The sequence below is a fragment of the Lepidochelys kempii genome, chromosome 7 (assembly GCF_965140265.1).
Source record: "Lepidochelys kempii isolate rLepKem1 chromosome 7, rLepKem1.hap2, whole genome shotgun sequence".
NCBI lineage: Eukaryota > Metazoa > Chordata > Testudines > Cheloniidae > Lepidochelys > Lepidochelys kempii.
Genome location: NC_133262.1, coordinates 83,786,253 through 83,808,687, shown reverse-complemented (window position 1 = coordinate 83,808,687; position 22,435 = coordinate 83,786,253). Strand labels below are relative to the sequence as shown.

General features: G+C 43.9%; 1 protein-coding gene across 15 annotated transcripts in view; it reads left to right on the top strand.

Moving 5' to 3' along the window:
- CDH23 (cadherin related 23) overlaps nucleotides 1-22,435 on the top strand; it is a 521,149-nt gene that overhangs the window by 212,885 nt on the left and 285,829 nt on the right. For 14 of the 15 annotated variants that reach the window (XM_073353546.1, XM_073353545.1, XM_073353548.1 and 11 more), the window contains 3 exons: nucleotides 3,809-4,003; nucleotides 9,884-10,012; nucleotides 18,747-18,825. In XM_073353546.1, the coding sequence (XP_073209647.1) occupies nucleotides 3,809-4,003; nucleotides 9,884-10,012; nucleotides 18,747-18,825 (403 nt within the window). Of the gene's footprint in view, nucleotides 1-3,808; nucleotides 4,004-9,883; nucleotides 10,013-18,316; nucleotides 18,372-18,746; nucleotides 18,826-22,435 lie in introns of those variants that run through there. The other variant, XM_073353551.1, reaches the window with a different exon arrangement.

The following is a 22,435-nucleotide window of genomic DNA, read 5'->3' as shown; positions in this document are numbered from 1 at the left end:
CATTGTTGGTCTGTTTCAGTCTGCAGCTCTGCTATTCCGCTTGTCTTTTAGTCCTATATATCTCACTTTCTAAAACTTCACCAGCACTGTTTACCTCTCTCCTACCTGTAGCTGCATGTCTCCTTGAGGTATTTACAGCTTTAGCACAGATACACAGGGCCCCCTTCCTTGTGGGTAACATAAAATAAAAATACAAACTCTGAAGCCCTGTTCATCTGTAACTTTCTATACGCACCAAGTACAAGAGGGAGAGCTGGCCAGTGAATTTCTGAGATAAGGGAGTAACTGATTTTTATCCCCAACCAGAATCCAGGCTTCATAGCTATCTTGATTCCAAACTCCTTTTCATGTCTGCTGGTGCCTTAGTTGACAAGACCAAAACTTGTCACTCCCGTAACCCCGAATCCTCAGTGCGGCTCCTCTTTTGGAGCAACTGTGCTGCCTTGGGGGCTAGAGAGTGAATTCTCTTCAAAGCCTGTTTTTGGCTATTGTATAAAATACAATACTGGCTAAATCAAACTCTCCTTTTTCACAGCCAGCCATGCAGCCCGATAATTGTTGGTGACCAGAGCAGATTTGCATGTTAAAAGGAGTGACTGGAGACACTCAAAGAGGAAACCTATTCATCAAGGCTAGCTTAATCCTTATGAATATTATTATTCCCAGCGACAATACCCCCAGACCTCATCAGAGCAGGCCTGCATTTAGACTCCTATTTTTTCCCATTAATGATTAATTTGTAATGGTTTGAGTCTTAACCCTGATACTGTGCAGCTCACCAGAAGGAATTAAAGAACGACCTGTAAGGCGCACTCTGACAGTAGCATACTGCATTGGAAGGGTAGCTGGCTTTGAAAGGATGCTGTTAAGGGGAGGAGTAGGTGGTGGGATAGTGTATTGGAGTGCTGCTGTTTGGAGGCTCATAATATGAGAATTATTAAGGACACTGTTCTTGGGAAGTGTATAATATTGGAGTCGCAGCTGATGCAGCTATGACTCTATTGAACCAATGGAATCCTAGGTGGCGGCGGTTAGGCATTGCTAGCAGGCAGCTTAGGCTGCTGGAGTCCCACCTGGTACTAATTTAAGGGGACTAGATTCCCAAAATAGAAAGTGGGGGCACTCTGACTCCCCCTGTCAAAAGGGGTGGTGCAGCAGGGTTTTGGTAGGTGGGATGGTGGGGTTGGAATGGAGGCTCTTTTTATGATGGTGAATGAGCAGTTCCTGCTTAATAATCATTGCTCCCCACCCTTTTCCCAGTCTGTGCATCCAGCAATTTCTTCTATTACACTGCAACTCTCATTCCTGCCTTCAGGGATAAATCTGGGGCCTAGGTATATTAGTGTTGGGGGTAACATGGGATCTCCTCCCTGAGCTGCTGCACACTCTCTGGTACTAGTAAAAAGAAAAGGAGTACTTGTGGCACCTTAGAGGCTAACCAATTTATTTGAGCATAAGCTTTCGTGAGCTACAGCTCACTTCATCGGATGCATACTGTGGAAAATATAGAAGATGTTTTTATCACTACAAAAGGTTTTCTCTCCTCTGGTACTAGGGTTGCCACCCATCCAGTTTTCACCCAGACAGTCTGGGTTTCAGCTTTTGTGTATGAGTGCCATTTGACAAGCCTTGATGTCTGGTGTGTGGGTTTTTAATCTATGGAGAAGGTGGCAACCTTAAGCAGAAGGAAGGAGGCAGAACAGCAGCAGCTGACACCTCTGGGGCCAGACTGCTCATACAGCTCCTAGTGGCCTCAACTGCGCTGGTGAAGACCCTGCAAGCAACAGAGGCAGGGCCTTGTGGAGAAGAAGCAGATCAGGGGGGAGCCTTGGGGGGTCTCCTTACCAGCCATTAGAAAGATAGCTACACAGTACGGTACAGAAAGGAGTCGGGGAAAGCTGCAAATCCAAGAGTGCATGGGACCATGATACAGAGCATATGTTCCAGAGGCACAACGCTTTCCAGACATATCTGGGCCCAAAATTCATGTTGATGGTTGGGTCTCTGGCCAAAGGAAACTAGTTGATCTGGCTGATTCATACTGCAGTTATGATGAAACACCATTCAGTCAGCCAGGATTGCCTTCACAAATCCTGGATGGTCCCAGAAAACCAGGCCATGACTTATAAGACCACCTTCTTTGGTATTTTGATATTAAAGAAAATAGATTTTTTTTTTTTTTGCTTTTATCTGCAACTCCTCTCACCTCAGAGAAGTGAGACTGTAGCAGAAAACTCTAGCGTTTTGTTTGAACCTGAGGCAAATTAATGTGTCAAGACACTTAATGTATTACCTTTTTTATGCTTATCCTCCCAACCCTCGGAAAACAGATATGGTGTATTTGTGTTAGCACCTTGCTAACTGACATTGTGTTTCTTGCTCATGTAACAAGAGCCCACGCTCCCAAATGTAAATGACAGGTAGTGTCCTAAAGTACCACTCTCAACTGACCAGGTCTATATGAAACTTTGTGGGTTTTGATGGGTATGAATTCACATGCCTGAATTCTTTTTTCCTGAGTTGTTGTTTTTGAACCCACCCAAGAACTAAAGTAAAGCTCAACTGAACCTCTCAGTTTTGCCTGATTTAGGACAAATCAGAATTACTGTTATGTGCCATCTGGTATGTGAATGTCTCATGTTGTCAGTCAAAACATATGACTCTAACCAGGTTCCTGGAAACTTTTGGCTCTGATTCATTGGGTGGCTTGTGAACGTAAATCCTGGCCTGAGGAGGAGATTTGACATGGAATGTGACCATGGGCAAGTTTGTTACAAAGCTCTTGCAAATCTGCACGTGAACAAAGGACCAGTATCAACTCGGGTTCAGAATTAAATCCCAGACTCTGCAGTCATTTGTACTTTGCAGTATCTACATTAAATCATTCCTCCATCCAAATGGAAGTGAGGTAACAGTAAAATAAGGAGCCGTTAGAAGGTTTTTGAAGAAGTAATTTGTATTATCCAAGCTGGTCATAATCGGCCACTAATAAGCCTGTTTGTTATGACCTTCGCTGTCCCCTTTCAAGTGTTAGATCAATGTTAATCCTGCCCATTGTTCCTTTCCTAACACAGTTAAGAATGCTATATAAATATGTGCCTACCTCACTTGGAGTCTGTGGTCTCAAAGTAGCTTTAAATTAGCCCTCTTGCACGTATATAGCATTTTTGATTGCTGCATATTGTATAACTTTTCTGCATTTAAAGATCCACTTTCAAGAATGTGCATCTAAGTTGCATGTGTACAAAATGCAGTAGTTCTGCCCAAAGTGGATAATTGTGCTCCTACCGCTAATTAACAAAAGGAAATGCCAAACTGTGTTTGCTGATTTTGTATGCTCAGCTGTATATATGCAGATTAGTTATTCATTTATAAAAACGTAGACTTTAATACATATGTAATCTGGCCAGGTTTCAGTTGCTGTGGGAACTATAACTCTGAATTTCATGTAAAATTCCAACCATAGTGTTACATTTTATACAATTCTTTTTGCTTTTTTTAAAATGCCGGAGGTGAAAAATAGAGTAGTTTAATGTTGAAATAAATGTGCCTTTTGGGCTGAGAAGAAACAAGAGAAGTTTCCGAAAAAGTCTCTTTTAGCTGAAAGTCATTCTAAATGCCTATTTTCAGACACTTGTATGAAAGTGTCTTTTTGACCACAACTGTATAATTATTGTAACTATATTTGAACTATTACAGCTACGGCAATGCTGTAATAAAAGTAAGCAACTGTATACCATATAAACAGTCTATATGTATGTTGAAAACAGAGCTTGTTTATTGTATTCACTTCTTTCTTTCTTTCCAGAACACGCCAGTGGGAACTCCAATTTTCATAGTGAATGCCACAGACCCAGACCAGGGGGCAGGAGGCAGTGTGCTTTACTCCTTTCAGCCTCCATCCAGCTTCTTTGCCATTGACAGTGGCCGCGGCATTGTGTCGGTAATACGAGGGCTGGATTATGAAATCACTCAGGCCTACCAGCTCCAGGTCAATGCAACGGTGAGTCAGGCCATCTGCTTCATTTAATTCTTTGCTTGGCATTTAAGACTCGTCAGCTGCAGGGGAAAGAATCTATTATTGCCTTGTTTTATCTCTCCTCCTTCTACTTTCCCTTTGGAATCCTAGTTTCCTGTGGATTGCAACAGTCAAATTCTATTTTAGAATATTTTTGGTGGTCCCATAGGCATGGGCTTGACTGCCAAGTGCCTGCAGTATTTTAAGTGTGTACATAACACTAAAAGCATACATTTCTTTCAAATATTTTATGTTTATAAATTCATTATTTTACAAATTGACTGGTGGCTTCCAACTCATGTTGGACTTCAGTCTCCAAATTGTGTCTTTCGGAATCTTTTGCTTGCACTTAAATAACTCCCTTAATCCAGGAAACCCTGTATCAAGGTGGCTTGTCACCTTTTGGGTATGTCTACAGTGCAGTTAGATGCCCATGGATGGCCTATGCCATGGGACTTTGGCCAAGTGGCTGTTTAATTGTGGTGCGAACTTTCAGGTGAGGCCCTGGTTTTCATGGGCGACTTCAATCACCCTGATATCTGCTGGGAGAGCAATACAGTGATGCACAGACAATCCAAGCAGTCTTTGGAAAGTGTAGGGGACAATTTCCTGGTGCAAGTGCTGGAGGAACCAAATAGGAGCAGAGCTCCTCTTGAGCTGTTGCTCACAAACTGGGAAGAACTAGTAGGGGAAGCAAAAATGGAGGGGAACCTGGGAGGCAGTGACCATGAGATGGTAGAGGTCAGGATCCTGACACAAGGAAGAAAGGAGAGCAGCAGAATATGGGCCCTGGACTTCAGAAAAGCAAACTTTGACTCCCTCAGGGAAACTGATGGGCAGGATCCCCTGGGAGAATAACATGAGGGGGAAAGGAGTCCAGGAGAGCTGGCTGTATTTTAAAGAATCCTTACTGTTTTTACAGGAACAAACTATCCCACTATATAGAAAGAATAGTAAATATGGCAGGCAACCAGCTTGGCTTAACAGTGAAATCCTTGCTGATCTTAAACACATGACCAGGGAGGAGTAAAAAATATTGTTCAGGCATGCAGGAGTGAAATCGGGAAGGCCAAATAATACCTGGAGTTGCAGCTAGCAAGAGATGTTAAGAGTAACAAGAAGGGTTTCTTCAGGTATCTTAGCAACAAGAAGGAAGTCAAGGGAAGTGTGGGCCCCTTACTGAATGAAGGAGGCAACCTAGTGACTGAGGATGTGGAAAAAGCTAATATACTCAGTGCTTGCGGTTTTTTTTGTTTGTTTTTTTTTCCTCTGTCCTCACGAACAAGGTCTGCTCCCAGACTACTGCACTGGGCAGCCCAGCATGGGGAGGAGGCGACCAGCCCTCTGTGGAGAAAAGTGGTTTGGGACGATTTAGAAAAGATGGACAAGCACAAGTCCATGGGGCCGGATGCGCTGCATCTGGGAGTGCTAAAGGAGTTGGCGGATGTGATTGCAGAGCCATTGGCCATTATCTTTGAAAACTCATGGCGATCAGGGGAGGTCCTGGACGACTGGAAAAAGGCTAATGTAGTGCCCATCTTTAAAAAAGGGAAGGAGGAGGATCCAGGGAACTACAGGCCAGTCAGCCTCACCTCAGTCCCTGGAAAAATCATGGAGCAGATCCTGATCACTTTCCTCTCCTCTAAGTGCTTCAGAATTGATTCCTTGAGGAACAGTCAGCATGGATTCACCAAGGGCAAGTCATGCCTGACTAATCTAATTGCCTTCTATGATAACTGGCTCTGTGGATGAGGGGAAAGCAGTGGACATGTTCCTTGACTTTAGCAAAGCTTTTGATACGGTCTCCCACAGTATTCTTGTCAGCAAGTTAAAGAAGTATGGGCTGGATGAATGGACTATAAGGTGGATAGAAAGCTGGCTAGATCGTCAGACACAACGGGTAGTGATCAATGGCTCCATGTCCAGTTGGCAGCCGGTATCAAGCAGAGTGGGGCCAGTCCTGGGGCCAGTTTTGTTCAATATCTTCATTAATGATCTGGAGGAGGGCGTGGACTGCACCCTCAGCAAGTTTGCAGATGACACTAAACTGGGAGGAGTGGTAGATACACTGGAGGGTAGGGATAGGATACAGAGGGACCTAGATAAATTGGAGGATTGGGCCAAAAGGTTCAACAAGGACGGACAAGGGCAGAGTCCTGCTCTTAGGACAGAAGAATCCCATGCACCACTACAGACGAGGGACCGAATGGCTAGGCAGCAGTCCTGCAGAGAAGGACCTAGGGATTACAGTGGACAAGAAGCTGGATGTGAGTCAACAGTGTGCCCTTGTTGCCAAGAAGGCTAACAGCATTTTGGGCTGTATAAGTAGGGACATTGCCAGCAGATTGAGGAACATGATTATTCCCCTCTATTCAACATTGGTGAGGCCTCATCTGGAGTACTGTGTCCAGTTTTGGGCCCCACACTACAAGAAGGATGTGGAACAATTGGAAAGCATCTAGCGGAGGGCAAAATATTATTAGGGGAGTGGAACACATGATTTATGAGGAGAGGCTGAGGGAACTGAGATTCATTAATCTGCAGAAGAGAAGAATGAGGGGGGATTTGCTAGCTGCTTTCAACTACCTGAAAGGGGGTTCCAAAGAGGATGGATCTAGACTGTTCTCAGTGGTAGCAGATGACAGAACAAGGAATAATGGTCTCAAGTTGCAGTGGGGGCGGTTTAGGTTGGATATTAAGAAAAACTTTCACTAGGAGGGTGGTGAAGCACTGGAACGGATTACCTGGAGGCTTTTAAGGTCAGGCTTGACAAAACGCTGGCTGGGATGATTTAGCTAGGGATTGGCCCTGCTTTGAGCAGGGGGTTGGACTACATGACCTCCTGAGGTCCCTTACAAGCCTGATATTCTATGGAGCCTGGGCTCTGGGATACCTGCAAGGAGGGAGGGTCCCAGAGCCTGGGCTCCAGCCTGAGCCTGAATGTCTATGCTGCAATTAAACAGCCCATTTGCCTGAGTCAGCTGGCATGGGCCAGCCATGTGTGGTGTGTGTTTTGGTGTTTGTTTTTTTTAATTGCAGTGAAGACATACTCTTTAAGGGCAGTGGGGCCCAGACCAGCCAATCCTTGGTCCAAGGCATGATCCTTTAAAGAAAGATGTTCCATGAGAGGATCAGTGGTCCAGCTGGGAATGGGGACCAGGTGTCTTAGTCAGGGGACTATAATATTCCACAGGTAAAGAGACTGGAGCTTAGTGAGGGGAACCTATAGTCTGGAGAGGAGTGGAGGGGGAAGACTTGCTGAAGCAGAATATGAACTCTGATGAGGGAGAGCTAGGGATGTTAGTGAGGATTATAGCACAATCCGAGAAAGCAGGGCTGTGGGTACCCTGTCCCAAGGGAGAAGATGTTTGAACCCCGGAGTGAAGGCAGCAAGCAGCGGAAGAGGCCCTAGAAGGAGAAGCAGGGTAGTTTGCAGCTATGTGGGGCAGAGGTTTTTTTGCCAAGAGCAGTTCATCTAAGCTGGATGTCTGGGAGCCATCCGCCTCCCCTTCCCCCTCTCCCTGCACACCCCCTCCCCCCTCCCCCCCCCCCCCCACAAGCTGCTGGAGAGTTATGTGCAGGAGCTAGTTGTTTTCCTGGAGGGGAAGGGACTGAAGAGACATTGACCAGTTCCCCAAGACAAGTGTTGAATACCTGGGACCATTTCAGCTAAACTGGGACTGTTAGCGGGTATGGAAGAGTTGAGCTGCTTGGGTCCTCCCAGCAGGTACCCATGGCTGGAGGGAGGGCAGAGAAGGGAAGAGTTGCAGAGACAATAAATAATTAGTTTGGCATCCTGATTCTGTCTCGATCTCTGCCTTGGGATGTGTCAATCAATGATGCTGCAAGTCATGAGGATACAATGCCATGAAGTAAACATTGCAATTTAATGTCAAAGTCCTGCTTTGATTCCATTGTGACTTCCTACAACTCCGTTCATTAATGACTTGGCTTTCCAACTCCTTAAGGACAGGTGCCACTGCCCACGCATCCCATATCTAGATACAAGTGAAGTGAGTTCAGTGATCTCATCCTCCGTTTGAGTGCCTATTTGCCATATTACAAAACCACATGTGCTACAGCAGAATTGTCTGTGTGTGCTCAGGAGAGGCCCAGAACTGCAGTTCAACAATGCTGTAGATTCACTTTGAGCTGTACAGGCAGAGCTGTGTGTAAGTCAAGGTTTGGGATAGACAGGAGCATTGAGGTGGGGGTCTGGGCTTCTGTTTGACAGAACTGAGGTTGCACACGCAGAGCCCGTTCAGATGCAGACGCCTGGGCCATGCCGGCCTGCACTGTGCAGGCCACCAGGCCTTAGTATTATCAGTCCAACTTCACCAGGCTTAAAACCAAAAAAGTAGAAGTTTTTTTATCTGAAGAAAATAAAATCCTCAAGCCCAGTAGTGATGATGCCAGAGTAGCAAGAGAGTGTGAGTCAGAAACAAGCATCTAGCAAAGCCGTAAACACTGAGGCCTGTGTGTTGAGGGTAATGTGCAAGCTGTGTTGTTGAATGAAGTTTAAATTAACACGAATCTCCTGGCAATCAGCCCTTGCTGCTGTTCAAAACCATTTGCGGAAGTGTGCAGTAACCTCTGTTTCCCTTTCACCACTGTGCCTGATGGTAGGGTATCAAGAGACTTGTTTATCTCCCTTCATATGTCACCATGCTCCTTCTCTTTTTTGGTAGAATATGTAACACGGCATTAGTACTTTATCTGGCAAAGGGCTACGTGAGCTAGCACGGCCTTGGGGCTCCCGTTGTGGAGGGACTAGTGCAAGAGAGCTCCCAGTACGGCAGACTTCACCTGATGCAGAGCAGTGCTGTGAGGAAGCTCAGATGGATGTAGTCCCAACTATTGCTCACAAGACACTGTAGTTAGGAAGTTCACATTTGTAGCATTTCAGGCACTGCAGCTGTAATAGAGTGCATACTGTGGCAGTCCTGGTTGGCAGTAAGAGGACTTGGTAGTAAAGGTGCCTACTTCACTATCTTGAGACCATTGAGGTTATTTCTCTTGCAAGCTAAGCCATGTTTGAACCCAGACTTCCAGTAGAGAAAAGCATACAATAGCCCAATCACCCTCCAGCCCCCTGGCTTGAAATAGTCCAAGGTTTTTGCTTTAAAAGGCTTTCATAATAAGACCTCCTGCATACTTGTTCCAAGCACTCTCCTCACGACAACACAGGAAGCAATTTTGCCTTACTTAGAGAGCTGCAGTTGTACTAATCTTGCCCAACTCTTTTTTTTTTTTAAATACATAATAAAGGTGGGTGACTTGAGACTTATTTAAGCTAAAAGTTTAACCTACTTGCAAATGATTTTAATATCATGAGGGTATGTTCTTCCATGGTTAAATGTTTTGTATTTATTTTTAACCCATTATTCCAATTGTAGACATTTAAAATCAAGGGTTGCTATTTGTGGAGCCCACATAAATGAGTGTTCTGAGCCCTTGTTAGCCACTGGCTGGCGCTGCAGCAGCAGTTTTAACTATGGCTATATATTTTGTTAACTAAGACATTTCAATATAAGAAAACAAACTATGGATTGAAATATTTGTTAAACAAAAAGCAGACTCAAAACACAGTGAAAAATACATGATGCCTACTAAATTGTAAAAGGGCGAATCTTGGAGAAAAACATATTTTCCAGCTCAGAGATATGTAGTTCAGGAAATCGCTTTTTCTTAACACTGTCTTGTGAAATTGTCTGGAGTATTTATAGATCCTGACCCGATGGTGGGTGAGATAGCAGCAGGAATTCTGTAAGTGCAAATCTGAGACACTTGACCATTGTGTGGGATGAACTATTCTGGGTATTTCTCTTCCTGTCATAAATGATTTTTTCCTCTCTGGGTTTCAAGGACCAAGATAAAAGCAAGCCCCTGTCCACTTTGGCTAACCTGGCAATCACCATCACAGATGTGCAAGACATGGATCCAGTCTTCATCAACCTGCCTTACAGCACAAACATCTATGAAAACTCACCTCCGGTAAGGGCCTCTTTCCCTTGCAGCGAGAAGGGAAGGGAGATATAGCTAAGGGGAATAAAGAACACTACACATCTTAATGCTAGGGATGGAGAATCCTCTCCTGTCAAGTACTGTGGCTTCCTCCTCTCAGGATGGCTTCTTTGGTTCCTCTGTCCCAGTTTTCAGGTGTTGAATCCAAGCTGGGAAGGAACACTATCTTCTTTGCAGCTTCATGATATCCAAATGCAAACACCATAGCATAGTGTTAGTTCTGCAGGAAAAAAATAGGGGAAATGGCAGACAGCCCTTGGTCTGAGGTTTTGTAAAGGTGTGAGTTATGACAGTAGCAAGGTATTTGCTCACTCTGGGGAAGGGTAGCTTGACCTATGGTAACATTTTCAAAAACCTCTGTACTATAAATACCACTGAGAGTCAATGGTACTTACATTCCAAAGTAACTTCTGAAGATTATACCCATAGAGCATGTGTTCTCTCCACTTGGAAAACTACATTCTGTCCTAAAATCATCATGTGCTAGAGTTCCATGCACTCTCACATCACTTCTGGAATCCTGCATTCAAATACCTGATTAGATCACAGTTTGATTCATTCATCTCATCCAGCTACACAAGCTAACATAAACCTGCTCAAGAACGACCAAGGACTAGAATAAATGTAGTGCAGGATTGGAGTGCAATGTCCAAGCTGTATAAGGGCTCATTACTGGAATAGGAGCAGTGGCTGCAAATCAAAGTTAAAGTGGATTGGTGATATTGGAGGAGGTTCATCCAATGCCAGGCTCCACTCTCCTTAACTGAGGCTTGGGTCACATGTGCCTCACTTTCATAATTCTACATATGTTCTCAATCCTCCCCACTCCCAAGTAATTTCGTCTGCATTCATTGTATGCTCATACTGAGAAATTTCCAAAATACTACATACTACTATCTAGAACATTTCAAGTCTGTATGGATGGGCCTTGTAGTCCTGCACACTGGGCAGGAAATGCAGAGTGGACACATTTTTTTGCATTCTCTGAGTGGATGGTGGGGTTGTCTAATGCCATCAGAAAAAGCACAGAGGAAAGGCTGAGAAATGCATCAAGAGGGAAGATGCAGTTGATAGATACAAATGGCTACATGAATTACACTCCCATGAAATCCAGTCCTGTTTATATTAAGCATTTCCCCAGCACTTGACAGTGAACACAGTGAAGAAGAATAATTCCTACTTAGTGTTGGCAAAAAAGAATGAAATGAAAATTCCCACTAGTCTCAAAGATTATAGACCGAATCATCCTCCGAGTGACCTTGTATCCATGAAAGGAGACTCTCTCTTAAATTAAATAACAATATAGTAAGACTGGAGCTAAATGGTCCCTTCATGTTGTTCCTTACTCTAACGTACATAACAATTACTTTCAGAAAGTATAGTACTCAGCCTGGATAAAATAACCAAAAAATCCATGTCTAAGATGAAATATGAAATCACCCCCAAACTACTAAGCCATAATCTAACAGATTTCCAGTTTGTTTATAAACTTACTTTTTCTTCTATTGCATCTGAAAAAAGCATATAATAGAATTAAAGAGTAAAAGTGGGGGAAACAAAATTCTGATCCATCAAACTGTCCTCATGCTCCATAGAAAATGTGAGTGTATTGTGTGATTTTTTTTCCCCCTTTGCTTTCTCCATCACTGGGGTTTGTGCAATAGATGGGAGTTTGGAGAGGATCCGTATTTGATTGAATGACGGAGTGTAAAGACAGTGTAGTTTCGCTTCAGGGAAGAACTTCCGAAGCCTGTAAAGAGCATAAGAACACAAATCTCTGCACATGCTGAAGTTTGGCTGTGCCACTTTTGCAAGACAAGAAAATGGCTCCTCAAAGCACCAGCCAGGCACTGCTGTTGTTGACACCACCTCTGACTATTTTTCTTTTCCTTTCAGATCTCCAAGCTGTCTCCCTGTAGGTCTGGTTTGGAGATTTTGTGACCTAGTAGTCTCCCTGTATATGTGATCAGGAGATTAGTGTGAAGTGAATTCTGATGTAATCATGGAAAAACTCTAGTTAGAGGTTCCTCTAGAATTTTCTCTTGCAAGAATGGTGATTATGGTTAACAGTGAAGTGATTTTAAAAAAAAAGAAAGTACTAGTACAATAGCTTGCCACTTACTTCTATTTAGTCACTTTTGAACCTCATGAAATGCAGCACCAATATAGTGTCGAACAATGGTTCTCAACCTGCGGCCCAATCAGCACACAGCTGTGGCCTACGTGACATCCTCAGTGTAATACCGGTGGTACTGGATGTAGCCCACAGTGGTAAATAGGTTCTAGAGAGGTGGTTCTCAACCTATTACGGTGTGTACATGGACTGTGACAGCCTCCCAAACACACCTCTGTCCTGACCTATAACACCCTTTGTTTTTGTTCAGCACATCCATAACTGAATACCGTCAAACTGTGTGGTGGTTTTGTTATGTGAAAAAAGAAGTTCACTAGGGATTTTGATGAGACATCTGGGCTTATTTCATTTCTGCCACAAAATAGGCTTCAATTTGACCTGGACACTGTGGTCTCTGTACCATGCAAGCTGACCTGATATAGCCATCCCTCTTCAGGCACATTGGGCTAATATATACACAAGCTGTTTCTGCCGTTGTAGACATACGGGTGCATATAGGTTTGGACAAGGTTCCTGACAGTTTCCTCAGCCTCTCTGCCTCTGTCTGTCTCTCTTGCTTTCTTTTTATCTGTGGTGCACAGCATGACACTGTTTCTGTATCTACGTATCAGGCAAGAGTAACTAATCTAAAGTGTATGCAGTAATACCAAATAAGATTTTATTAGGTAACACAACAAATTTTAATTTCCTCATTCAAGTAACAGCATGTCAGCCAGCCTGTTGGTGAAGAGCCGACAGAAGGTGAAAAGAGTGGATAAACTGCAGCAAATTACTGAAAACAGATCCCTATCAGCCCTTTGACTAGAATTGACTGGAAATAAGGAGAAATAGGGTTGTGGGGGTGTTTTGTGGTGGTTTTTCCCTCCCCTCCCTCAGATTCTGCCACGGCAGCTTTCTGAAGTGCTCCCCCTGGTTCCTCCTACCTTGACATGGGGTTAAGGTTCACCTTTCAAGTCCTTAATCCTGTGACAGAAGAAGGAAGAGAGGAGAAGAGTTCTGCTGTGGTTCTTATTTTTCTGAGCTCAGGATGCTGTACCAGAATTCAAAATCATTTTACAAATACTTATTCAGACTCGGGGAAGAAAGAAATCCCGTCTTCCCCCTGCCTCCACCTCCACTTAGAATTCATTAGCGGGCAAAGAGGGGGAGAGCATTTGTCTTCTCGTTAAGCATTGCATAATCTTTCTTGATGCAGTGTGTATTCTCAAAGGGGACAGTACAAATTTCCCCTGGTTCCTGGACAAACCAAAACAGAATACTTGCAGTTACAGTAATGCTCAGCACTTGTGGTATAGAGTTCTTTTGTTCTTACAAATGCTTTGTAGATGTTAATCCTCACAGCCTGTGTCAGTTGGTAAGTATTGTGGCCATTTTACAGACAGGTAAATGGTGGCATAGAGGCATTTACCCCCAGTCATAAAGAGGACTGACTCACTGTCTGATAACCCAGGACTTCCAGGCTCCTAGTTTTGTGTTCAGACCATAACTCACTTTTGTCCAAAAACTTTAAATCAAGAAACCATCAGCTTCTTTTCCTGAGGGGACATGGGAACGATCCACCCAGCAAAAGGTAAGCAGAGGCACACCTGAATGCATTCCATGCTGGCATCCCAGACAGGAAACTGTGCAACAGTGAGAGATGCTGAGGCCCAGTAATTTTCAGTCCCTGACTGGGTTTTCCAAAGTGAGTGAATAATGTGTTCCTTATTGGAGCGTGGCATTTATCCCCTCCCTTAAAATAGAATTAAAATACTTTTAATTCTTTCTTTTGTCGCCTCCAAACTCCCTCCCACCCCCAAATCAGTAAGTCGAAGAACTAATGCAGAAGCAGTAACACCTTGGCTCCAGAGTATCAATAGCACTCAGTTAATTCCTTCTTAGAATACCTCCAGCCCATCAGTGGGAACACTTGATTAAAAGCTCAAGGTTTTATTAAAAAAGGATTTATTTACCCTCCCCCAAACCCTCAAACTTTATTTGGCTAATGTAAAATCTCCTTTTTTTTCCTGGTTTTTAAGCAAGGGGCTGTTTCAGATTATTGCTTTTTAAATCTTCTCCTCCCATCCATGTGGGAGTGGGTTATTCTGTATTCCAGCACTCTGCTTCCCTCTATGTTGAGGCCTTACGTTATGGCCTCACCCCTCCTTGACAGTCAGATGAGTTGTTAATCCCTGTAAGAATATTGGGAGCTTTCAGGAGTAGCTGCAGCCACCAGTTTACCTGACAGATACATGGATGATTACCACCTGTAGACATGAACTTCATGATTCACCTTAGGAACCTCACTAGTATATAACAACAAGGACTTCTCCCAGGTGACAGTGGCAGAGTTACCTCTGATTTAGAGATGGAGGTGCCTGCCTGCCTGCTATTGGAGTTTCCTGGACAATAGACTTTCATCTTGTGGTGATCCAACAGACCAAGTTAGGGTGTCTTGTAAGAAAAGCCAGGGAAGAAACCAGCTGCCAATCCAAGAGGAGTTGAGAGACAGAGTAAGTGAGGAGGAAGCTTACCAATTACTTAGTTTCTTCATATGAGGGAGCACTTAACAAGGATGGAGCTGTCAGGACTTTCACTTTCACTCTGTACAGCTACCCTGGATTGCCTTTGTATTTAACATACTGAGGATGTTTCTGCATGGGGGCCCCAAAAGTATTTTTTGATTTCCCATTTGATCTTTGCAGTAAGTGGAGAAAGTGCATCAATTTGCATTTCTACTCCCACTACGTGCACTCTGAGACACAGCAGAACATAGACTGGCGTAAACAGAAGCTGCTTCAAGTTGGTGCCAAGTTTCTATTGGAGCATCAGAAATTAGCTATCGTGATTTCAGATGTTTGTCATTCCTGAAACTTGCCCACTAAACATGGGACAGATTAGGGCACATTTTGGGAGGATGGATTTCTTGGCTTTTTCAGGACATCACAATATGTAATAAGCCTGGTACATGAGGATGCCTAAAGAAAATATAGGGTGCAAAGAGGCCTTTCTTAGGTCCACATAGATCCAGCTCTCTTCCAACCCTCTGCTGATTGGCTCTGTAAGTGCTTTTCTGCAGATCACAATTTGATCTGAGATAGTGGATAAGTGCTCTGCATTTGAGGTTGTTATCCAGGCTCTCAGCTATGAGGGTAGGTCATGACTATATTGTCATATTTCATTTCACACGAAGCAATTAATTGAAGATGGACATTTAGGACCTGATACTTTGAATTCAGTGGAAAGACTTTCATAACTTCGGGTTTTGGATCAGGCTGTTAGTGGGAGACCTACAAACTACTGGGAGTTTCATTCCACTAATCACATTAATGTTGGAGCATCCTATAAACAGGACTGCACGAATGATAGTCACAGCCTGGTAGGCCATAAAGGGAAGTGTAGCGGGTAGCAATTGCTGTCTGTTCTGTGCTTTCAGGCAATGGATGTCTGAGCAGTGGAGGTGAGGCAATCATATCCACTATACTGTGTGTTTCACTGCCATGGATAAAGTGTGAATCATTTTCAGCAGGGCACAAGGAAGGGCTTGTAAACGAGAGTGGGGAGATGTAGAGAGGATTGACCTGCAGTTGCGAAAACAACTCCATGAAAACTTATGTCCAACTCTCCAGAGCCAGCCAAAGCCCTAGTTTCCAGAGCTGCCAGTCCTTTAATCCTCATGACCAGATGGTGAAATACCATCTATCTTGTGGGTTACCCCCTGTCTCTTGCAGGTGGGTTTTCTTAAAAAATCCCTAAACCCTGATAGCAGCATCAGTACTCTTAGCTTCTGCCTCTGGCCACAATCATCCCACTTGGCACCCACAGAAGATGGCTTTTCATAGGATAAACCTGCACCAACATAAACAGCCATTACTATTCCTGTACCATCACTAGCCCCCCTTCCCCGGTAGTTGCTTTCCCTTTGAAATGTGTCACAAGCTATGCCGTACTTATCATCCTGAGCTGCTCCGTCTCTTTTGACAGGCGATGAGTGAACTGTCAGATAGGCCAATGCCGAATCCAGTGTCTTTGGAATGGAGAAGCACTTTTAGTTTGCCATTGAGCAACTGGAGGCTCTTCTCCCATGGGAATAGTAAACTGAAGTGTACCACATTTGGGAAGTGAGCACTGAATTGTGTGCATTGAAGTCTCTCTCTTTCTCTCTCCCTTCCTTTTTCTACTTTCTTCCCTCTCCTCTCTAAATCCCAGCTCTTAGCTCCCACTTGCCTCAGTTTCCCTTCCCCCCCCCCAGCTGCTAAATACTCTTGTTGTTGTTGTTGGTTGGTGTACTTGTTGATTTGGAAATCACAATTAATCCTGGTGATTTAAAGGTGCTCTAATGGCTGCTGGATCCCAGCAGCTGAGTGCTGCTCAAAGGTCAGTGACCTGGGAGTTATGCTTAATGCTATCAAATTGCAGATTTATGTGGAGTTTGTTGAAATGCCATGGGAGGTTGAGGAGAGAAATATACATGGCCCAAAGAACTTCACTTTTATTACAGCCAGTTCCATATGTTCTCCACTGAGTCCCTCTGTGCTTCATTGAGTCAGACTGCTGCCCTGAAAGGGGGGGACTGAAAGTCTGAATTTCTGTGGGAGACGCGCTCTAAGTGGTTTCTCCAAGGTAGCTCAAGGCTGTTTTTAATTTCTAAATGAGATTATTTTGATGTCATGGGATCACTTCCATCTCCTGCACTGTCAATGAGGTTCCTCTCTGTTTGGCTTGTGTACTTTGATTTGTGCGCACAGACACTGACAGGTGTTGCATTTTTGCATGCTTAAATATTTTCACATGCTTAGGCAGGCATGCACAGAAACTCACATATATGTAAGCACATACACAGGACCAAGTATGCATACACCTAGACACCCCACACCTGGGGACCTCATTATACCAACAGGGACCCAAATATGCACACACTGTCATGCATGCACAGGGGCAAGATTTTTTTTTTATATTCAGCGCAGTTCATAAAAAAAAAAAAGCTGTAGTTGTAAAGAAAAACTGAACCAGTAAGGTTAGTTAAATAAATGATGGAAACTCAAGGGCTCCAACCTTCGGCCTTCAGCTGATGAATTGTGGCATTAGAGGAATGCAGCCAATGCCAGTGTTGCGCTTCCTCATTAGACATGCAAATGCCACTGACATTTTCTCTCAGGATGAAATAAATGCCTCTTTTCCCGCTCTCAATAAACCAATGAAAATGGAGCAGCTTAAAGTCATAAATGTGTTCACACTACATTAATTACTGTTTTGTGCATATGCGATGTGCCCATGCATGGACTCACTGCAGCCTCATAAGTGAAGCCAAAGCTAGAGAAGCCAGATAGCGAATTCACATACATGAATAACATTTCTGGTCCTAAAACTAATCCTTGGTCAGTCTTTGTCCATTTACTGTTTACTTGGGGCTCTTAGGCTTGTCTATGCTTTTGGCTTTTCACGGGACTGCCTGTCATGTGACATTCCTGAAGGAGCTTGTGTAAGTGGCTGTCTGACAGAGGCAGGCAACCATCCATAGACTGACCCCTGTTCTGAGCTTTGTTCTGACCCTCGTTCTGTCTATAGCTTTCGAATAAAATGTAACAAATCTTTGACTGGAAGAACTACAATCAGATAGCTGGCCAGCCCTGATTAGTATCTCTGTTTGCCAAGAAAGCCTCATTCAAAGAACACTGAAGTAAAAAACCAAAAGAAATCCGAACTGAAAATCTCAGGGTAGGTAGAATCCGTGTATCAACCATTGTTGAGATGTAGGGTGGAAGAACAATTCTCTTCTGGGATATGAGGCCTGAAGCCCCAAGCTGAGGAAGTTATTGCTCAATGGAAGCTATTTTTTCTAAAATTTAAAGTCTATTTCATTATAAACTAAAAACTCCAGTTTGTGTATCTGTTATAGTCGTAATCTTTTTGCCTTGAATGTGCTACAGCTTCTTTTACCCTCTGCTGAGATTTCTCTGTTTTGGCTCCCAATGTTAAGTGACCCTCTCAGCTCAAGCATTTAATTGCAACATTCACCTTGGTGACCTAGCTTCAAATTTGTCTACTATAGGTAGGTGGCAAGTGACAGTGAAATGAGTTTGTTGGTGTCGTCATAGTTCCTGGTGGACATTTGCTCACTTCACAAAACTACCACATGATTTGTCTCAATCTGCTCAGATGACCTTGTGTGTTACAGATCTAGTTCTGCCTTGGGTATTACAGGTCAAGACCAAGGTATGTTGGCACGGTTTTGTTGGGGGCACAGGACTTGAATAGCAAAGGGTGTTGCAGGACAGAAATAAGCTGCTTTGGTGGAGCTGTGTGCAGGAAACTTTTATAGGGCCTTTCTGCACCGTGCCTTGTCCTGTTCATGGGCAACTCCTGATTCTCACAAATACTTAGAACACTAATTTAAAAAAAAAATTACATTAGCAATGTACTTCAACTGTTATACTTGCTGTGTCATGAAGTTCTGATTCACTCAGTTCTTCTCATCCCCTCAAGTGCATATGAGAAGTCTTGCACATCCTGCAGCCTAATAAAACAGGAAAACGATGCAATGGAAAGTCTACAGGGCCTGGAATGTTGACATCTTCCTTTTCTTCCTAGGGTACAACTGTGCGTATGATAACGGCAATTGACCAGGACAAAGGACGGTCCAGGGGTATTGGGTACACCATTGTCTCAGGTAAGTCATATGGAGACCACATCATGAGCCCATGGTTGGCATATGTTGGAGGTGAGGGAAGAATTGGCCTTTTTAAAGCGCTCACCTACTCTGTCCAAACTTGAAAAACTATTTTTATTTAACTACTTGTGATTTTATTGGTCTGTAGTCAGTTCTTTAATACCAAACATGCTGATTACCAAAGTCTACTGGAATAACTGAAATCTGTTTTCTGATGAGCCTCTTTTGCCTTCAGTGACGTCACAATCCATTGTTAGTGACGTCTCAATCCTCTTGAGTGGAAATGGTTATTTTACCTACTTTTTGCCACTGTTCTATATTGTGATCTTTCAGAGTTTAGTAACATGCAAGGTACATGCAGCATGACTGCTATATGCATGTCCTCAGCACCAGCTGTGCATTGCTTGCTTTGTGCACATTTGGATGCATCTAGCTCAGGGGTGGGCCGCATCAGCTTTCTGAAATTGTATGAAGGGCCGGTTAGGGGAGGCGCTGCCTCCCCAAACAGCCAGGCATAACCTGACCCCTATCTAACCCCCCTCACCCCTAACTGCCCCACACCATCCCATTCAACACCCTTCCCCCTTCCCATGCTGCCTGGAGCACCAGTGGCTGGCAGCGCGGCTGCACCAGGATAGGCAGCCTCGCCCCACAGCACAGAGCACTGAGTCAGGCTGGGCTCTGCAGCCCTGCTGCTCAGTGTGTTGCGCTGCACGGCAGCATGGCTGCAGGGGATGGGGGGCAGCCTCCCAGGCCAGGAGCTCAGGGACAGGACAGTCCTGTGGGCCGGATGTGGCCCACGGGCCATAGTTTGCCCACCTCTGGTCTAGCTCATATCGGAATGCAGTTTACTGTTTTGGATGTATTCCACTGGCTTAAGGCTGTATGCAGTTCACCTTCTATAAAGTAGCAGGTCTGCAAGGGGATTAGGAGAGCCCTTAGGCATTTGGCCATGATAGCGTTGCTTTTAGAAAAAGAATATATGTAATGGTGGACAGTATAGTACACGGTAATTTTCATGAGTTAAGGATCACGGCATAACTTACAAGTGATGAAGTAAAACAAAAGTTTAAGTATGGTCATCACTAAAGAATAGTTCCATTTCATACTGCACCAAAGAGGATGTCTGCAGATGGCTAGGCATAAGCATTTTGTTGATACAATTGTCATGTTATTGATATAGTTATGGAAATAGTGTGATTTATTACCTGCTGAATTACTGAGACCCTTTTCTGTAGCTCCTAAGTGTTCCCTACTTATCTCCCATTAACGTATTGGCCTGGTCTGACTCTGCTTAACTTGTGAGATTTAGTAGGATTACAGCACAAGTTGGTATGGCTACATGGTATTTTTTTGAATGAATTTAATTCTGGTGAAAAGCTGAATTAATTGTGTAAGAGCTGGCTTTCACCTCCCACCACCAGTCTCTTAACCCTACCTGCATGTACCACCTCAAAGAGTGAGGGAGTAATTCACTCCCTCGTATGTATTTTCTTCTCCTGGGGCTGCCATCACATTATGCCCTCAGGTCTTCTTCTTGGTCAGTAGGCATTTCCCATGCTCCACTGGGACAATGGGTCAGAAAACACCTCCTTATGGGAGAGGTTTGCTTAGTCTATGCCCTTTAATTGCTTCTTTGGAGTGATCTGTGTGAAATTCCCAAGCAATCTAAAACCACCTGAGTTATAGTAAAACTTGATTAAGATAGAATCTGACTTCAGAAAAAACCTGAATGCAATTCTCCTCCTTTTTGCATGGATTCCACTAGCTCTAGGCTAAGATACATAGAGATAAGATAGATACCATGCTGGTAGTTACAAGGAAATAAGCATTATCTTCTATTTCCTATACATACATCCTTTCTCTTCAGCTTGGCACTGACCCCTTTTGCAGGCCTCTATTTTAGGGACATGGCCTTGCATCTCAGGTGTCCCATGTTGCCCTTCCTTTCTCTTGTTCTCTGGGATCCCAGCCATTCAAAGTTTGTGATGCCTTTTTACTAATGGTGGTTTGGACAGAATCCAGTGGCATGTCAAGTACGCAGCGCTAGGTTACAGTGGCATTTCAGCAATGGAGTGTTTGAGCAGGTGTCTCCTCTTTGAAGTGTAACAATCTGTGTCCTCCATGCAATGACTATTGTACCCTGTGTCTGCTCACTATTCCCACCCTCTCCTCCACATCTCACTCTGCAGTTACTTCAGAGCTTTCTTTTTCAAAGCCTAGTGTTTCAGATATGTCTTTGATATTGCCTGCACCTCAATAAGCCTGAAGTGTCAGAGCGGCTTGATCCTGGCTTTCACGTCCATTGTCCCTGGCTGGAATTTTTAGTCTGAATCTAGCTCAATCTGTCTTTAAAAATACTGAGATTATACATTTGTATAATTCCCTTTTAACGTTTTTTTGACCTGTCAGTATATCAGGTGACCGATTGCTGACCTGTCACACAGGGATATCAATCAGAGCAAATTGCAGTGGTGGGTTTTTTATGATGTAGACACTGATTCACTGGGAACTAGACATGGACCACAATTGTTTCACAGAGGCCATCAAGCAACCTTCAGATGGTAAAGACTTTCTGCAACTGCTGACCTGTGCTGCGTTCAAACCCATGACCTAGAAGTGAAAGGCTCTTATCCAATTACTCCTCTCCCAAGATCCATTCTGTAGGCTAATCCTCTGGAATGTCCTTTTCCGAGTGCTGCTCAGGATATAGCTATCACCTTTACATTTCTGTGTTGGCATGGCTGTTGAATTTGTCTTGGGATAAATGTGTATTGTCATTATTAATGACACTTAGTTTTCTCACTTGCAAAACTGTAGCTTTTGCCTGTGTTCCTAAATGATGGCTTTGCTGCTCCTATCCCTTTCATCCGTTCCTATGTGGCCGGCATGAGGCCCGGAGATGTCGGGGAAAGGGGCAGGTTCCTCCTTGGCCTTCTATGCACTAGACTTTCAGGGAAAATTTCCCCCTAGTGTTGGCAATGCTGGGAACACAAGTGTAAACAAAGCGCCAATGATCGCAAGCATTTTTACCCATTTGATCTGTAGGCCTAATCTAAGGAGAATTAGACTATGCAGTAGTAATATCCCTGATGCCCTGCCTACATTAATGCTACTGCCTACATTAGGAGTCTCAATGGTAATAATGGAACAGTAGGAGATTTCCCAATAAATGGAGTGTAGATTCAGCCCTTATGTGATACTGCATGTTTTCATTGCTTTCGGCAACCTGTTAAGCTCAGCTACCTCATGCATGAGCAGAATTTCCAACAACATTTCTCTCGCAACACAGGTTGCCTTGTGCTTCTAAAATCAAGTTCTCTGAAGCACAGCCCTGGATTGGCCTTGAAAAATGTTTAGGGTGGAGGGAAATTTGTGGTGTGAACATGGCCTTTCTCATCCCTCTGACTGTTGGGGAGTATTCTGTAATTGCTGTCAGCCTAGAGGTCCCCTTCTTGCCAAAAGGCGGTACACTGGAACATTTTAGCCATGAACCCCACTTGGCCTGTTCCCTCTGCTCCTACAGATTCCCAAGTGATCTCAAGTTCTTTGTTGTGGCCTGATTTTCTCACCTCCATTCTTTACTTTGAATTTTGATTTTTTTTTTGTC